Raw genomic sequence first — 17,497 nt, 5'->3', positions numbered from 1 at the left:
GTTTTCTGCTTTTATGGACACTGGAGGCAGAAAAATATGGACTTCAATTGCTGCAACTGTGAGCCAAGCCACACCTTTATCCTACAGTCATTTTGTCCTAACAACAGAGAGCTGACTGACAGAAAACCAGTACGAGGAATGCAGTTGTCCTTTGACTGTAGCTGACCATATTGTTCAGAAGAACTTGGAACTGGTTTGCGGAAGTTTGGAAAGGCTTGGAGATGTGGTTTAGAGAGTCTCTAGGTGGTTGTAGTCAGAGGTTAATGGGTAATGCTAGTGTGAGCTCAGAGGAGCAGAGTGCTCACTGATAGGAATGTGTCAGAGAGACTGTGCTTACAATGTTTCACACGGGAAAGGAGATCATCAGGAATGCGATCAGAAGTCACACATATTACATTCTGGAAAAAAAACTACCTACATTTTACCCACACCTTGAAAATTTGTGGGAGCCTGAATTCAAATGTGCAGATTAGTCAAATAGAGGAAGAGGTTTAAAGACCCCCAGAGTGCTCAGGTGGAGGCATAGATATTGCTGGATGCTTTCAACCAGATTTATAGTGAGAGTTGAGAGATAAAGGAGAGTTAGAAGACTGAAAACCACGTGTTGGTTAGAAAAGAAACCCAAGTGAAGTTCAGGTTGAGGAAAGCGTAGCTACTGAAAAGATTAGCATAATTATAAAGAAATAAATTACTTGCAGAAGACAGTAAGAGGGCTATCCTGAGGATATCTGAGGAATCACCAAAGCTCCACCCACTGTAGCCTCAAAGATATAAAAATGTAAGCCTTTACTTGGAAAAGAAAGTCCAGGGACCCTCTTTTTGAGCAGAGTCCTCCAGGGAATCAGTTCCCTGGGGTTTACTTCACTGTGCTCAGCCATCCAGGCACTGGGGCACTGAAGGAGCTTTGCTGCCATTTGATTAAGTGGTAAATGTGGAGATTACACACCTGGTGCTGACTTTGAGGGCCTGTGTAATGTGAGAGTTACGGGGTCAGGAGTGCTTCCACCAAGACTATACAGGGAGGTCTGAGAGACCAGATGATGTGTAACGTGATCTGAGTGCCTGTACACTGCCCTTGAGAGAGAGTGAAGTATGAAATGGTGAGAATGAAGCTGCAGATCCAGGGGAGCTGGGTAGGAAGTTGGGGTGCCAGGAGCATGGATCATCTGACAAGTAAACTTGTAAGCCACAAGCCAAGGTAGGTCAAGAGAGAAGTCTTACGGGCTGGACTCAGCAATGCCTTAGTGATGGTCTGTCCAAGCATGTTGGATCTCACATCTCACCACTGTGTGCTCCAAGTGCCAGACATAGAGCTAGCATGTGCCATGTTGAACCTGCTGGAATGTTTGCCTTGGTCTTCCTTCCATCTCCTTTCTGTGCCTCTAGTCCTTCCTTTTAGACGATGACGTTTGGAGATGAACTAAATGCATTTTGCGTTATAACATGGACACGAGACTTTGGTAAAATGTATTTTGGACATAACATGTTGCAAAAGGATCACTCATTATGTGTTTGCATCTCAGTGCAGCAGCGCTCAGAGGTAGTGGACTCTCCCACTGCAACCACATGAGCATCTGTCTTCCTCCTGACCCTCCTTCATGTTTCAACTGTGCACAGGGATGAAGCACTGGGAAAAGCTCATCATATTCCTAAACCATAAACCAAAATGAACCTTTCCTCTGAATTGCTTTTCTCAGGTATTTTGTCACGTCAATGAAAAACTGATGAATACTTCCAATTGTATCTCCTCAAGCTTAGCATTGAACACACGGGGATTGACAGCAATGTCTAAATAACTCACACATGCTCACCTAGTAGGAAATTAAATAATCTTCCATCAGGACAGCTGAGATCTCAACCCTGGGACATCTGTCTTTAGATTCCATGTTCCTTACCATTACCTATTTTATGCACCCCCCAAATCACAGACTCACGTAACAGCACTCCCAAAGCTTCAAAACTACCTAAACAAAATTAATGATGTATTCTGACTTCATGATTTTAAGGTTTTCACATTAAATATGTTTCTTAAATTACGTTTTGGAGGCTACCACTTTCTAACTCATACCACAAAAATTATGGCAACAGAATATATATTATTTTATTCTTCAAAAATATTATATATTTTGATTAAGTAAAGTAGCCACTTAAGCCACTGAGCTAAATCCCCAGCCCTGATTAAGTAAAAGAACTTTCCATACTCTGTAACATAAAATTAACTAAAGAATTAAATAAAATGATTACACTGACAAGTATGTTTTAATTCCAAGTGAAGTAAATTTATTTAATAAAAAGAACACTTTTCCAGCTCAATATTCACTTGAGAAAAATCAAAAGCAAACATAGCAGGAATGGAACACAGATACAAACGTCACTTTATACTGAGTTCTTAGATCTTTTGTTGTGTGATTTTAAGGTCCACAAAAGTGGATTTCAAATTTTATTTTTTATTTCTAAAGCAAAAGATCCCACCTGACAGTTTAAGAATGTTTGGATTCAGTTGATAAAAAATAACTGGTAAATGAATAGGCCCAGATATTAAGTGTTGCTAATGCCATTAACTATTATTAATTCATGATAGAATGGAAAATGTTGCAATTCACAGGACTAGATAAGCTTCTACAATCTTATTTATCTTTATGAATTTTAATATTAGTGTCACATTTGTCAATAAAATAGATACAACGTCCAACAGTTCCTTAGACAATAACTAGTAGTCAAAGTGTAGATTAACTTCTTAAGGAGTCAATAATTATTTGGTTGCAACTTATTGCTCTATACTAAACACAGTTTTGGTGATCTAAAATAGTTAACATGCTTTCCAGCTCCAAATTGGCACCAAAAATGCCAAAAGAGAAAAAAAAATCTCATCTTTGGAGATACTATTAGAAGACATGTTCATTCAGTTACAACACCCACACACACACACACAAACACACATACACAGACAATATTCTATAGTTAAAGAAATAAAATACCTAAATATACCCAAAATCAATTAAAATATGCCATGTCCCCTACAGATATTTTCACTTACTAGGCATTTGCAAGCCACCAGTAACACAGCAGGCTGGCTCGTAAGTGCTAGAAGGTTCCAGGAGTTGTGGCTCAGGGGAAACACTGACCAATGGGCTACAGGCACTGGACTCAGAGACCTGACACTGGCATTGGCGGGATTCATATTCCAGAGTCTGGCAACTCTGAGACACGGAAGTCTTTAGTGCACTACATTGTGCCATGTGGTTCTCAGGCTGAGAAAGCTGGGTTCCAAAACTCGCTTGCTGACTGCTTCCTGACTGGCAAGACTGAGACACATTCTCTGACACTGCCAAAGCACTTCTTGATTGGCATGACGTCCTTTCAGAAGGTTTGGAGTTGGAGCAAGTTGTTTGGAAAATCGTGGGGAGACGGAAACTCTGTACACATGTATCCTCGGTGAAGTGGTCCTGCTCACGGCGGGTCAGTGGGCGGCTGGTGGTTTCATTGTGGGTTTCTTGAAAATTGTCCAAGAGCCAGGTTCTGCTGTAGCAAGTGCTGGGCAAACAAATTCCATCTCCAAAGCTTGTAGCATCAGAGCCATGCACAATGGCAGAGAGCTGTGGTGGGTTATAGGAGCTCCTCAGTGATTGGCAGTAGCTCTGAGGCATACTGCTAAACCCCTAATTGATATTGGTCAAAAGGTCCGAGTTTGAAGATGAAACTCACTGCGGGGGAGATTATATACTACACGGAAACTTGGGTGTTGGCAGTTTTTTCAAGAGTGCTTTGCACCTCATTGCTTAAGCTAATTTGGAGGGTAACCTCTCATTAACACTTGGTTTGGTTATATATGAAGTTGTCTTATTAACAAAGATGCGAGTCCATTTGGAATCTTCAAAATGGCTTTCATGTGAGCTCCAAGGATGATTCAGTAGGGAGGGGTTTGTCAGAGTGTGTCCTGACCTGTCATCCAAGCTGACTTCTTTTTCTTTAGCCATCATGACCTTTTATTTTGGTAGGCAGACAAGAAATGCATGTGGACATAGCCAAACGCACACTGATTAGTGTTTGGCACTTGTTATCAAAGCTCTCAACTTGGCAGATGCAAGATGTTCAAGATGTTTGTAGCTGGAAGAGGCTCTGCCTAAGCCTACCTTCAGATCTTGGTCTCTCCTGTTGGTGGGGGCAGGAGAAAGTTTGCAATTGATGTTTTTCTTCCTGTTCAAAGAATAGCAACACCACTCCGTGTTTCTCTTATTTTGCCCACTGAACTCCTGCAGGCCTCCACATGAAGTCTTTACCCCGTTTCCCGTGGAAAGGTTATTGCTTCTCCTTCTGAATCCCCGATATGTTTTTAGTGAAAGTAAGTTTTACTTTTCTCTTCGTATGCATTGAATAGGATTTCACAATGAAGACATAATAATGTTCACGTAAGGGAAAAGAAATAGTTCTAAAGTTTATGTAAACATGAAGCAAATTCCTCACAGTGTGCTCTGTGCAGATAGAAGACAGAATGGTTTTTTCATTGTAATTTTTCAACTGACCAATTTGTACATATTTATGGAGTGCAGTGTGACAATTTGACACATGCATACAGTTTACAAGGGTCACACTAGAATAATTAATATTTTCATATCGTCAAATATTTATTATTTCTCTGTTAGAAAACTAAGGTCCCTACATCAATCATAATCTGTTTTAAACTACTTACCCTGCAGTGCTATAGAACAGATGAACTAATTATATATCTTGTTTTCATATCCTTCCCATCTCTGCTGACAAATAAGCTAGTTACTTTTAACCCTATTTTTTTTATTATGACTGTGCTCTACGATCCAGTTGTATGATGACTTTTTCTGTGCTTTTCAAACCACAAACTTCATTTGTGCAACAAATTCATTTCTGACATACTTTTCACTTTTGTGTTTTGTTGTTTGGATGTGAAGGATCAGCTCCTACATTTTTATTTTTTTGCATTAACATGCTATTCTTAGCAGTTTCATACACAAAGCACATAATCTACCAGAGGGATTTCTGCCCCGTGGTCCATAATTTACTTAGTTTAACAGATGACAATGAAACAGCACAGAAGTACATTCTCAGCAGTGTCCTCTTCCTTTGGTTTGAAGTCTGAAGAAACGCAAGAACATCCAGGAACTCTTGTAAAATATAATCATTGATTCTGAAAAGCTAGGGATGTTCTAGCATATTAAAAAGGACTCATCTGAATACTTCCAACTTGAGTCTCTACGTTCCCGGCCTGTATACAATAACTTTGCAACACAAGAGTTATTTATAGTTTTGAAACACCATTCTTCTATGTCTGAACATCCTATTATACGGTTCTTATGCGTCTGGTAATCACCTAGTTATTTCTTGTGGGTAGAGATTTGTATTTACTTTTGTACAAAAGCCACCACTGTAGTTTTTGTCTCTCCTTAGAGGAACTTAATGGATTCTTGTTGCTTATTTGTATTCTTCTTAGACTGGCCTATAACTTATAAGATCTGGCCACTACTTCTTTTTCTAACTCTTCATTTAGTCTTTACTCTCAACTTAATATGCTCCAAAATCACAAGACTTGAGTTTGTGAAACCTTTCCTTGCCTCAGTGGTTTTCAGACACAGCTATTTCTGTCTTCATATCCCTTTCCTCCTCCTCCTCCTCCTCCTCCTCCTCCTCCTCCTCCTCCTCCTCCTCCTCCTCTTTCCCTCACCTCTCCCCCCCTGCCCCCTCTTTAAACAGGCTTTTGGTTCTCAGTTTAGAATTATGGCTCATATTCCTTCCAGTTCCCCTCTTTACTATCCTCAGAATCTAACATTTTCCTTCAGAGAACTCAGTGAATTTTTCACAGTATGTCTTTGCTACTATACTATAAATTCCAGGAAGTCAAGAAATTTAGATTTTTCTGACTGTCACATAATAACAATGATCATGGTGCCCACCTACCACATAATATGATCTTCATAAATGTACTTTGAAAAAATAATGAATATAAGGTGCTAAATGAAATTGTATTCAAAGCATATCTAAATGTCTGAAAAATAGAGTTTGTATGCCTTTATACACCCAAAATGTCCATGAATTAGCCAAGATAACAAGCTTCAGAAAGGTAACTATGCCTACATTTTAACTCTGTCTTTCTGAAATGAGAATGAAATGTTTAAGAAACCCTCATTAATGGCACAGCACAAGCTGAGTCACTTGTTTTAACTAATGTTTGATTTTTCAGTCGACCTGTTTTGAAAGCTTTTACAGTGAAAAGGTCACTCTTTCTTACTGCAAAAGCACGTTCTGTGGCCAAATGGTGTGGGCCAAGCTGGACGTCACAGAGAGTGGACATCACACCCTGGTTTCCAGCAGAATGTTCCCTTACTAACTCACGACGTGGAATGAGTTACTACAGGACTGCGCCCTTCCTGATTTGCAGCCATCTGGTGACGGGTCTGTCATTTGTAAATAACAACATTACCTGAGTTCTTTTCTCTTGGGGATGCAGCGTTAGCACATATTCTATTTGACTGAGTGCAGAATTAATAGGTGCTTCAACATGTAATTTCCATTTAATGAGTATATAAAAATTTCAGTCACTGTCGGATTTATGGGGAGAATTACAAAATGACATGGGCTAGGCAACTGGTCACCTTTGGGATTGTTTTCACGCAGGTTACTAGAAACTAAAGATTAGCTTTGTAGTTCCTTGCATGGTGATGACTATGTAGTCTATCTTTTGGGATTCTGGGGAAATAAATATAACTAGCTACTTAATTGACTGTGGTGGCCGGTACCGCAGCTGTTAAGACCTGGTTGCCCGGAATCTTGAAGTACACAGTTGCATCTGTAGTGGCACATCCCCACCAGCAGAGGGCAGAACGTACTCATTCCGTGTGGGGAGGCGCGGCAGTCTAAGGCTTCTAGGGTTAGGATGCTCAGGTTCTGAGGCAAATTCTACAATCACATGCCTTCTGATTTAATTTTCATGTCAAAACTTAAAAATAATAAGAGGTTAAACTTCACGAGTTTGTATTATAGATCGTCTGCACATAATAATACCTAAAAGTAGCTCTTTATTTCTGGTCAGGCTAAGGATTTCCATTGCAGACGAAGAGACCACTCATAGCATTTATTAATCTTAAAATTGTAAGAGAAAATCGCCGAACTGTTTTTATGCTGGAAGTTCTATGGTTGGTGTCTAATTTTTCACATGCTAATCTTTTTTGAAGGTTGAATTTAATTCCCTTGAAACATGGAACCTTAGCTTGAAGGGATCAGCACTTGGTAGCTGTACGTTTGAACAATTTATAGCGGTTACATATCCACAGTAAACTTTGAAGCACTTTTTCAGTCACAGAAAGGTAAAAAACAAAACAAAACTAACAACTAATTGCATCATGCTTAAATCATATTCATCCCAGGGCACTCACAATTAAGTTTCTTCATCCTTTTCTGGATTTCATTCTGCAGTAAACAAATGACCTCAGTTAATGCGAATGCCTCCACCTTCACCACACAAGTAGTCATTTGTATAGAAACTTTATGTTGCGATGTAGGAATACTGTGCCAAAGAGAAAGAGACATGGTTTTAGCCCTGTTAGTTCTATGGGTTATTGCATGAGTGTGAATGTGTCACTCTCTGTCTGTGGATTTTCTGTACCCAAATGCCCATCAGCTGACAAATGATAAAAAAAAAAAAAAAAAAAAAAAAAGATGCGGTCTGTTTTACACACCGGAGTACTACTCAGCCATAAAGAAGGATAAACTTGAGACATTTATAGGTGAATGGATGTAACTTGAGCCCATACTCTTAAATGAAATGAAGCAGACTCACATGTGCCAACATCATACAGGTCATCTGGTGTGAGAGACAGGAACAGTAAATAAAGACCAAAATGTACAGTAGTTATTGTGAAATAGAAATTTTTCAAAAGGAAAGAGGAACTAGGGTGGGGGAGGGGAAAATGAAGGAAGGGTGTAAGGAAAAATAAACCAAAACACAAAACAAAATGTTGACATACTACTAGTTTCTAAGGAAGGTTTGTACTAATATTGTTTGGAGACTATTTTATGCCCATTTTGTACTCTGAGTAACTACTTTGAAAATAACAATACGCAGTGTATTAATTACTATTATTATATTATTTGATTACTAAATTTTTTTTTCATAAAATAAAAACAATTAAAAGATGCCAGGCTGTCTAAGGTCCTTTCTGGCTGTCATACGCATGCCTCTCAGAATCTGGATCCATAAAGTTGAGAAGGACATCAGATGTCACCTTGCCATTCTGCCTACTAAATGAAATCTTTGCTTCTATTTGTTTCTCTGTGTCTGACATTCTGTGAAGTAAACTGAGCAACATATAGCCTTTCTTAGCCCCTACAGGATGCAGTTTTAATGCTCTTGGGTTGAATGCAGAAGTAGTCTCCTGCTTAAGACAGGTTTTTTCCTATCTTAAAAATAAAGATACCCTTTAGAATACAAAAACCAAAGCAGTTGTACATAATGTTTCTCCTCTGACACTATCTCTAAATAAGTCTTCTTCTTGGGAAAACCCTTAGTCACTTATAAATCAGTTTGACTCAAGTAGCCAAAAGGACAAAACAAGAAAGAGAAAGACAAAACGATAAAGAAAAACCTGAAAAGAACGACAGAGGATTATAGACTTCCTGTGCAACTCAGGATGAAGTAGGAGTCTGGGGAACTCATGAGTTTGGGGAGAAGAGTAAACAATGGTACCTTGACTATCTGCGCTTGTAACTCATGTTTCCAGCCCCGGTTTCATTATGTTTTGGATGTAAAAGCCTCGTGGTTTATTACAATACTTATACACCTGTTTCTGTTTCTTTCACTGGGGTTTCTTACACTTGCCTGTCTCTGATGTTAGTTTTAAAAGGCCCCGTTTTTCTGCCTTTGTGTGATCCAGAAATGTAAATTAGCCTTTGAGTGACCTTATTTCCTTAAGTATTGCATTTTTATAATCTGTAAAACCTATCTTGACAATGATGGTCAGAAACTTTGTGTCAGTTAGCTTTGTCTGAAAGAGCTCGACTGGCCAAAAGGAATGAATGCTTGAAGTCATTTTGATATACTGTATCTACTTCATTGACATTTATGCAATATAATCTTAGTTTACTATTTGTAACATTTTGTCTTTCTGAATCTTTGCAATAAAAATACAAAATGAGTAAGCAATCCACTTATTCAAATAGTACTTGCAATAAAATAGAGATTAAAAACTGTGAGTTTGGAATTAAATGAATGTATCTATAGCGCTAATGCTGTATAGGGAATAGCCAGCTCTATTGATTATGAAGTTTGCATAAAAGAGGTGAGAAACCAGAAAATACTTCTAGGGACTCTTGAGGAATGTGAGCCAGGTAGCCTTCATCCAGGGACGTGAGACCATCTGAGCTTAAATCTGATTGCAAGGTTCACACAGATGGCAAAAGAGCCCTTTGAGGGTGACGCTGTGAACGACGTGTGGTAGATACAATAAGAAAGAGGGCCTGGTGAGACAACAGACATGAACTGCAAGTGATTTTGAGATTATACTAAAAATTCTTAATTTAGAGGGGAAATTTCTTGAGTTAGGTGAAAGAATATCTAATTGACAAATGCGTTAGCTATATACAATAGAAGTTGTAATTTAAATTAGATTAGCCAATTGGAAATTGTATTGGTTCCTGTAGACCTAAACCCAGAAGTAAAATGAGCCAGGATTTGTTCTTCTGCATTTCTCCTGGTTTTGGCCCCTTGGGCATGAAGGAATAATGCAACAGAGATGCAGCCTTACACATGAGGCAAAGCGTGGAGGCAGAGAGGATTGCTTACAGAACCCTCATAAAAGAATTTCTCTGTAAAAGAAACAACTCTCCCACCAATCCTTGTTTCTCGAGGTTTTACGATGCTCATGTCAAAAGCACTTTATTTCATTAGCGATATAGGTGCCAGATTGTATCCTCAAAACTGGTGAATAATTAAGGTCATTTAAGTACAAAGTGTGTATAAATAAAGAGGAATATACACACAAAATCTAATTCATAAAAGAGGAAGCAATTGGAGGGAAATAGCTATGAGAGTAAAAAACAATGGACTATCTGTATCCATTTGTGTATTTTTATTGCCACTTAAACAATTGAAAATGTAGGTGACTGTATGTTCTTGTGTATTCATAGCCACGCCCAGAATATCAAGAGCTCTTAGAGTTGCCTTCTCAGGTCCGTTTCCCTAATGCAGCATACGGCCATGTGACTTCTGTGAAGACAAGTGGTCCTTACAGGACCGGACAGAAAGAGTTAAGCATTGTCATAAGAAATAAATCTTAGAAATTACATTATGTTTATTGTACTAGAATCCACATTTAATTTCCTTCACACCTAAAATATTTGTTTCATCCTGCTAGCTATTCACATCGGTTAAAATCATGGTTTGAAATTTCTGTGTTGGTCTACATGAATCTGGGAAGGAAGCTAGAAAAATTATTTTCACAATGTTCTCATCAAAAACAGCTGGCCTCACACTTTTTTCTTGGCTCAGGCTCCATACTAGTTTAATCAGAATGAAGTGTCCTGCTAAAGCTGAACTGGCTGTTGATAGAAAATTAAAGCATAGCTGATCTGTCTAGGCTTTGGTTTGGTTTGGCAGAATTTCTCAGGAACTCAACTCTGTATTGTCGGAAAAGTATCAGGAAGTTTTATTCTACACCTCAACATTTCATTTTTGGATAAAAAATAGATTTGGAATTCCTAATGTACATCACAAAAACTCATTAATTAAATGAGTTTTTTTTAGAAAGAAAAACATTAGCTTAGCTTTAACTCAAGAAGAGAGAAAGCACAAGAAAGCAGAAGAAAAAGAGGTGAATATTTCATGCATCTTCTATGAGACATGAAAACTATTTTATTATCGATGAATTTCTTCCCAATTACCATTCTTCTAGGTGGTAGAATACAGAGTCAGGCTAGATGACAGCCGAAGTTGATGTGATAAGTTAACTCTGTAGGCAAGGTCAGTAGCTCTTAACACACCCATCTGCGGAAGTTACCTCCACGTATTCATCTGTAGCAAAAAGATCGGCAGCTCCCAGATGAAAAATGTGTCAGGCAGTGCAGTCTGCATCTAGAGCTCAAGAATCTGAAGCCTCTGGATCCATAGTCCAAGGAGTAGCATCCTACAGATCCAGGAAAGGACATTGCTAGACTTAAACCACAGAGATTCAGCACAAATCATTTACCATGGGCTGTAGAGCCTTGGGCAGGGGAAAAATATTTAGCAAAGGCTTGATGTCGCACAGGCTGTCTAGTACACAGTGACCCTAAAATATGCATAATTATTTATCAATTAAAAATAAATCAAATAAAAATCAAGATAGCCTATGAGACTTGGGATCTTAATCTCTTACCCAAGTCTCATGGTTTTCTTTATTACAAATACTTCCAAAGTAAATCATATTATATATTAATCAGTAAGATGCAGACATTGGACCATTTTTTAACCAATAAATATTGGGTGACAGCAAATAAAACTACTTAAAATTTATGTAAGATTATTTGAATGTATTTCATTTTTTATGAGTAGTGATATAAATGTGATTTTTGAGTTCTCTGCATTTTTAATATAATTATCAACTAGTCAGCTACATTGGAAATGTTTGCATAGAGTTGAGGAACAATATTTTATGAGGAAGAGTTAAATTGCTGATTCTGAGATCTAATTAGAAGTCTGTGTATTCAAACAATGTAATTTTCCTGTCTCTATTTTCAGAAAGAAAATTATTTGATGTATCTGAAAATTTATGCAAATCATGATTTTCATAGAATTTCATGATCTATTTGTATGTTTATTAATTAACAATTCTTTTAATAGTCAATAACCAAACTCTAGAAAATACTTGATATATGAAAGCAAACATACTTTGATATCAAGACAATATATTAGATTAAAATGTTTTTATAGAATTTCAAAAGAAAAGTCAACAAAATAGATTCCATCTCCAATGAAGTCTCAAGTTTTATTTTGAATTAATATCGTAATTACAGGTTTTAAATGAACTTGTTTGGCCAATATTTGGAATCAGACACAAGATGAGAAGTTGAAAATTAAAGAACCATTAGGTGGCAATTCATAATGTAGGTACTGAAGACAAAAAGAATAGAATCAAAGGCACTGATGACATTAGTCAACAAGCTTACAAATTTACTAAAGTGTTCAAAAGAAGCGAGATCCAAAGCCACAGGTAGGTCTGTAACAAGAAGACTGGAAGGTTCTAGAAGATAAGTAAGATGGGTGACAGAACCCAGATCCATAACCAAAGGAAGGGAAGGCACGGACTCCGTAACTCAGGGGTCTGAAGCCACTGAAGCCACAGCCTGAGGAGTAGCAGCTCCTCGACCCATACCCCATGGAGTGGCAGCTGCTGGACCCAAAGCCCAGAGATCCAGAGTAAGTCCCCTGGCAGGGACTGCAGAACGCAGAGGGCCTGGGGCGGTAGCAGGACGTCTGGCAGGGCCTGGACAGCACACAGGACCTCTGGCAGCTGGTGGGCTCACAGAAGGTCTCCTGACAGCCACTGTAGAGCGAGGAGCCCAGCTGGTAGTTGGTGGAAGACTGGAGATCAGCACCGCAGACCAGGTTGCTGGGGTAGGAAGAGCCACAGGAGGAGGCTGGGAGTTGCAGGTAGCCCCCACAGGAGCGGGAGGAGAAGTTTCCAGAGGAGCAGCCGTAGGACATGTTGGCAGGTGTGAGTTCAGCTCAGTTGCAGTGAAAAGATGTTCTCATGCCCCTGCCTGCTGCCAGTGATATTTATACGCCTTTCCTCCGCTGGATGTGATGCTGTACCCGAGAGCCTGCCCATTGTTGTGGGTATTTCATGAAATGACTAATTAATCTAGACTATAATTATAAATGAGTGCATTCCTGTGTCACTAACTGCAGTTTAAGCACAGTGATTTAGAGAAGCCACTCTGCTTCTCTTCTTTTCGCAGGTGCGAGGCGTGGTCTGCTTTTTAAAACATTGCTCATGATGCGCAGAGTGGCCCCTTTCTTCAGGGAGTTTGGGTGCTTTGAGGGTGAGTGTCTGTAATTTCCCCAGTAATATACTCCTAATAGTCATCAGGACCTACCCTTGTAATTATTTACATATGATTTATTGTGTTTTTACTATGTGCAAAAGATTTAAAAGTGTGGTATGATTTAACCTTTGAAGAAAACTTGTAAAATTTGTCAGACTTGTTGTGAGATAATTTAGGAATGAGGTTATGGAGACTAAGGGATGTCAGCACCATAACTGATCAAGCAATGTCGTTTACCCAGGGTCATCACCTACATATTTATCCCCAAAGCTGCTAAGGGGAACTACAATCCTTCGTTGATTATTTTAGAAGCCCATCCATTTTATTTGTACTATGTTAATGAAGAATAAAATGAACCTAATCTAGAGCAAAAACATTAGGCTTTGCACTGATTAAGATAGTAATCCGGGAAATACAGATTGAATCAGTTTTGAAAATGTGTTCTGAGCTTTTACAAAATGGTTGGTAAATTTATAGCTTCTAATAGCAAGGAGTTGTGAGGAAATTTTATCACTCTTTTGGTGCCAGCAAAGTAAATTTTTCTATAAGAAGAGGACTGAATGCAGTCAGAGTCATGGTAGTTGGGTGCAGGTCAGAAGAGGTTCATAGTGTTTCAGGAAACTGCCCAGCCCATGGGTTTGGCTCAATCCTAAATGCAACACATTTCCAAGTGCATAAGTGGAGATCGCCCATTTTATTGGCTCTGCCGTGGCCTGAGAGCAGATGAAAGATGATCTCCTAAATGTCAGAGTTATCTTGCACTATAGAGAAGTGAAAAAGTAAGAAAAACAAAAAGCACATTTATTGAGGACATGGAAAGGACACACGACCCATGGTTGTTGGGCTGTCTTCTTGGACCAGATACAGAGAGGTAGAGGATTACATGATCTCTGATCGGAAGTGGCGCATGGGGCCATTTTGATGATGTGTGAGAACTGATTGGAATGTACTTTGCACACAAACAAGAAAGGGAGTTGCAGTTAGGGCTGGAGAACAAGGAGGAAGTGGTAAGCATTTCCACTTTGGCCTTCGGCCATGTTAGGCCAACACCATAATTGTACAGTAATTTACAGATGGGCAAGAACCTTTCACTAAACTCTTCTTAAACTCTCTGAACCAATGGTGTTTCTTTTTGCCTTTCTTTTCTTGGTCATACGTGAAAAATTAAATATTTAAGTGAAACATAATATTTCAGACTCTAATATTTGTCCTTTGTCTGAGATTTCTACCTGGATATTTCTAACTTTTTGTGAAATCCATAAACACCGCCACTGAAGCCACAGCTTCTTCATCTTTTTTTGGTTATTATTTTTTAGTATTCAGTTACTATGGTGATGCTTGTTACAATCTGCCTTCTATTTACCTTGTCACTTAGCTTATCATACTCAAACAACTCATGTTTTATCTACCATGGAGTTATTAAGATTCTTTTTCTGTGTGAGGCAGAAAATTCTTTGGCAAACACCCCTGACTATCACTGGGAATAATAGCTGGAAACTGGTATGCCTTTAGTGAGTTGACTACCAATGAAACACATTAGCGAAAACTTGAATTTTAATAGCATGCTAACCTTTGCCAACTCAGTTGGGAATGAGAAATTTGACACCTTACAGAGTGATTCATTTCACTCCCTGCTGAGCTTCTCTTTCTGCTCATCTTTCCAGGAAGACAAAGAAGCCTAAAATTTACTTTTTTATGAAGCAGTTAAAATTATCCTCATCAGTATTAAAAAAAATCTATGGTATAAAAAAAACCTTGGAATTAAAAGTCTTTTTCTCCACCTATTATTAGGTCTAACTTTTACTCTAAAGTATCTTTTAAAAACTGAAAAGCAAAAAAGCTATGCAATTTGATCTTTTCTGTTTCTTAGACGATTGTTACTCTTTTTAATCTCCTGCAGTATTTATCTGCCAATAGAATATTCTCGTTATTGTTCTGCTAATAAATCTCCAGTGAATGCATTGCTCAGTCTCCTCACTCCCACACTGTAGGGTTCTCATTCCTTAAAGCCCATACCAAACATCTCATGTTTGACAGGTGTTCCTCTCCACTGGGCTTTAACTTTGTAGGGATCCGAATCTCGGTATTTTATAGGATCGTGCATTTGGGTAAGTACCTGAGTAGGCACATACATCTCTACACAGCACACCACCCCCACACACCCTGGTGGAACTGCAAGTGACGTCTTTTAAAAAGATTCATTTTCAATCAGTAGGATTTCAGCTTGCAGAGCAGTCACACATGGGAACAGTGCAGTACACAGAACCTCAGGGGCCTAGTAAGCCTGTTTAATCTTTTGTGGTGGTTAGGGTGCAGCAAACTTGATTGGCTTTGGCATCCACGCTGAGGACTAGGGGAGCACGCTTCTAGGTATGGGACGTGGCGGTCATAGAAGTGTGGCTTCAGGGTCTTTTTCTGGGCCTGCACTCCTCCCTCTCTGCCCCTGCTCCTCTGCTTGGCTTTCAGGCCTCCCTGCACTGAGCACTTCCCTCCCACACGCCCTTCCACCCTAGCGTTTCAGCTTTGGAACCAACTGATCCTGGACAGAATCCTCTGAAACTACCAGTGAATTAAACTTCTCTTCCTTAAAGCAGCGGGCCTAATACAGTCTTTCTATTTGATCAGCACCTGGTGTATCTTGAGTGCTTTACCACTACTTATGAATGAAGAAAATATAGATCAAATCATTGACTTTGTATTTCGGTTTTCTCTAGAAAAAATATAAGCATATAACTGTATTCTTATAAAGTGATTTTTAATGAAGTGGTAAGTAATCTTGTAATTAAACAAAATCCCTAAATTAACCATCACCAGTAGTGAAAAAGTTAAGCTGGTGAACCACCTTCACTATAGACATAACGATAGACATTACAATTTTATGCTTAATCTTTTATGAACAAATTTTAGTCTTTGTGTGTGAATATGTACTTGCTGCTTTTCTTTCTATTACACAAAGCAGCAAGATTAGGGAAACCATAATTCAAAAGAGGTCAGTTAGCTTGGCTGGAAATCTGGGTACAACATTTCATCACAAATATCTTAATCAGGCTTCTTTCCATCAAGCTACAGATGCTAACGTCATGCACACCAGTCAGGCACCTCCCTGAATTCACACGCACCATCGCGACCAGTTGTGTAACTATTTCCTGAAGTCATGAGGTGTCAGTGTCCTAATTGTTTTTCTCCTCTCCTATAGAAACATCCATGTTGTTATGTTACTTAAGAGATCTCCAACAGTTTTCTAGAGCTACTTTAGTCTCAGATATTTTATAATTCCTCAAACTTCATATCCTTCTTTTTAGAAAACATAAGTTATTATCATTTTGGAAAAAATAAACATTTCTATATATTGTTTTTAGAATACTGAAAGCTATTCTAAAAAAGGATATGGCTGTAATTTTAACAAAATTAAATTTTTTCACGTTTCATTTAAATCAATAAAACCGTTTATAGAATCTGATAAATATGGAAAGTGATTTCTTCATTATTAAATTAGGAAACACCTACTTGAGAATGTTAACATGCATAAATATATTTACAATAGATATGCACAAACTGAAAAAGCTCAAACATGTTTGCATATTAAGAAATTTGGCTAAAATATCTTGCACCACTTTATACTACCTTATTAAAATCCTATTAGTCTGAAAGTACTTCCCCTGATTTCAAAATAATGCTTCAATACTTGTTTATTGCATGGCTGAAAGATATATAATTATAGAATAGCAGTTTTTCATATGTCTTGGAGTCAGAAAGCTGCGCAATCTGGAGTAGAATGGAGAACTCTTGCTTTCTAATCCAAATCTGTCTTCTACAAGAACTGTAAGTGAAATTTTATATTCTCTGCTTTTTGTTTCCATAAACGTGGCCCTCTGCCATATTCTTACAAGACTACAAGTGCACAATCTTTTCAGTGACTTTGCCTGATTCGTTATTTTTAATCTCACTCATAGAAGCATGGTCATTAAAAAGAAAAAGACACAATTGTCTTAGTCACTTTCCTTTTTGTTGAAATAAAATCCCCAAAGGTTACAGCTTACAGGAGAAGAGGTTTATTTGAACACGTGGTTTAGTCAGGTCAGCCAGCTCCAAGGCCAAACAGTATAGCAGAAGGACATAGTGGGATTAAAACCTGCTTACCTAACGGCAGCCTGGAGACAGAAAGCAAGGCAGGACCCGGGGACATGGATACACACTTCCGGGTCATATGCCCAGTGACCTGTTCCAACCAGACCCTGTCTGTGGGCAGGAAGGTAGCCATAACTGGTCCAGTGATTCATCACTTGTCAGGAGCCCCCATCTACGATGGCATGAGACCTCCGGGGAGGTGCTGGATCCAAATCATAACAACCTCTCACCATTTCTGTGCTTGACCTGATTGACCTTCATTATGCAGCCTTCATCTCCATCCTGGCAAAATGTCCTCAGCCTCTTTATTTTTTGTCTTATC

At 38.6% G+C, this 17,497-nt stretch overlaps 2 protein-coding genes across 2 annotated transcripts; both read right to left on the bottom strand.

Moving 5' to 3' along the window:
• Nucleotides 1-2,263: 2,263 nt before the first annotated feature.
• LOC100734799 (keratin-associated protein 27-1) lies at nucleotides 2,264-3,669 on the bottom strand. The gene has a single exon (XM_003467170.2). It carries the CDS (start codon nucleotides 3,645-3,647, stop codon nucleotides 3,030-3,032), a length of 618 nt encoding a protein of 205 aa, XP_003467218.2. The 5' UTR covers nucleotides 3,648-3,669; the 3' UTR covers nucleotides 2,264-3,029.
• Nucleotides 3,670-11,961: 8,292 nt separating this feature from the next.
• LOC100722974 (keratin-associated protein 13-1-like) lies at nucleotides 11,962-12,744 on the bottom strand. The gene has a single exon (XM_005002492.4). The coding sequence runs from the start codon at nucleotides 12,704-12,706 to the stop codon at nucleotides 12,185-12,187; it is 522 nt and encodes a 173-aa protein (XP_005002549.1). The 5' UTR covers nucleotides 12,707-12,744; the 3' UTR covers nucleotides 11,962-12,184.
• Nucleotides 12,745-17,497: the final 4,753 nt, after the last annotated feature.

This window comes from Cavia porcellus, unplaced genomic scaffold (genome assembly GCF_034190915.1).
Source record: "Cavia porcellus strain 051 isolate PalLab524CR breed Dunkin Hartley unplaced genomic scaffold, mCavPor4.1 scaffold_7, whole genome shotgun sequence".
NCBI lineage: Eukaryota > Metazoa > Chordata > Mammalia > Rodentia > Caviidae > Cavia > Cavia porcellus.
Note: the sequence above shows the minus strand (reverse complement) of the source record. Positions and strands in the feature narration are given on the sequence as shown.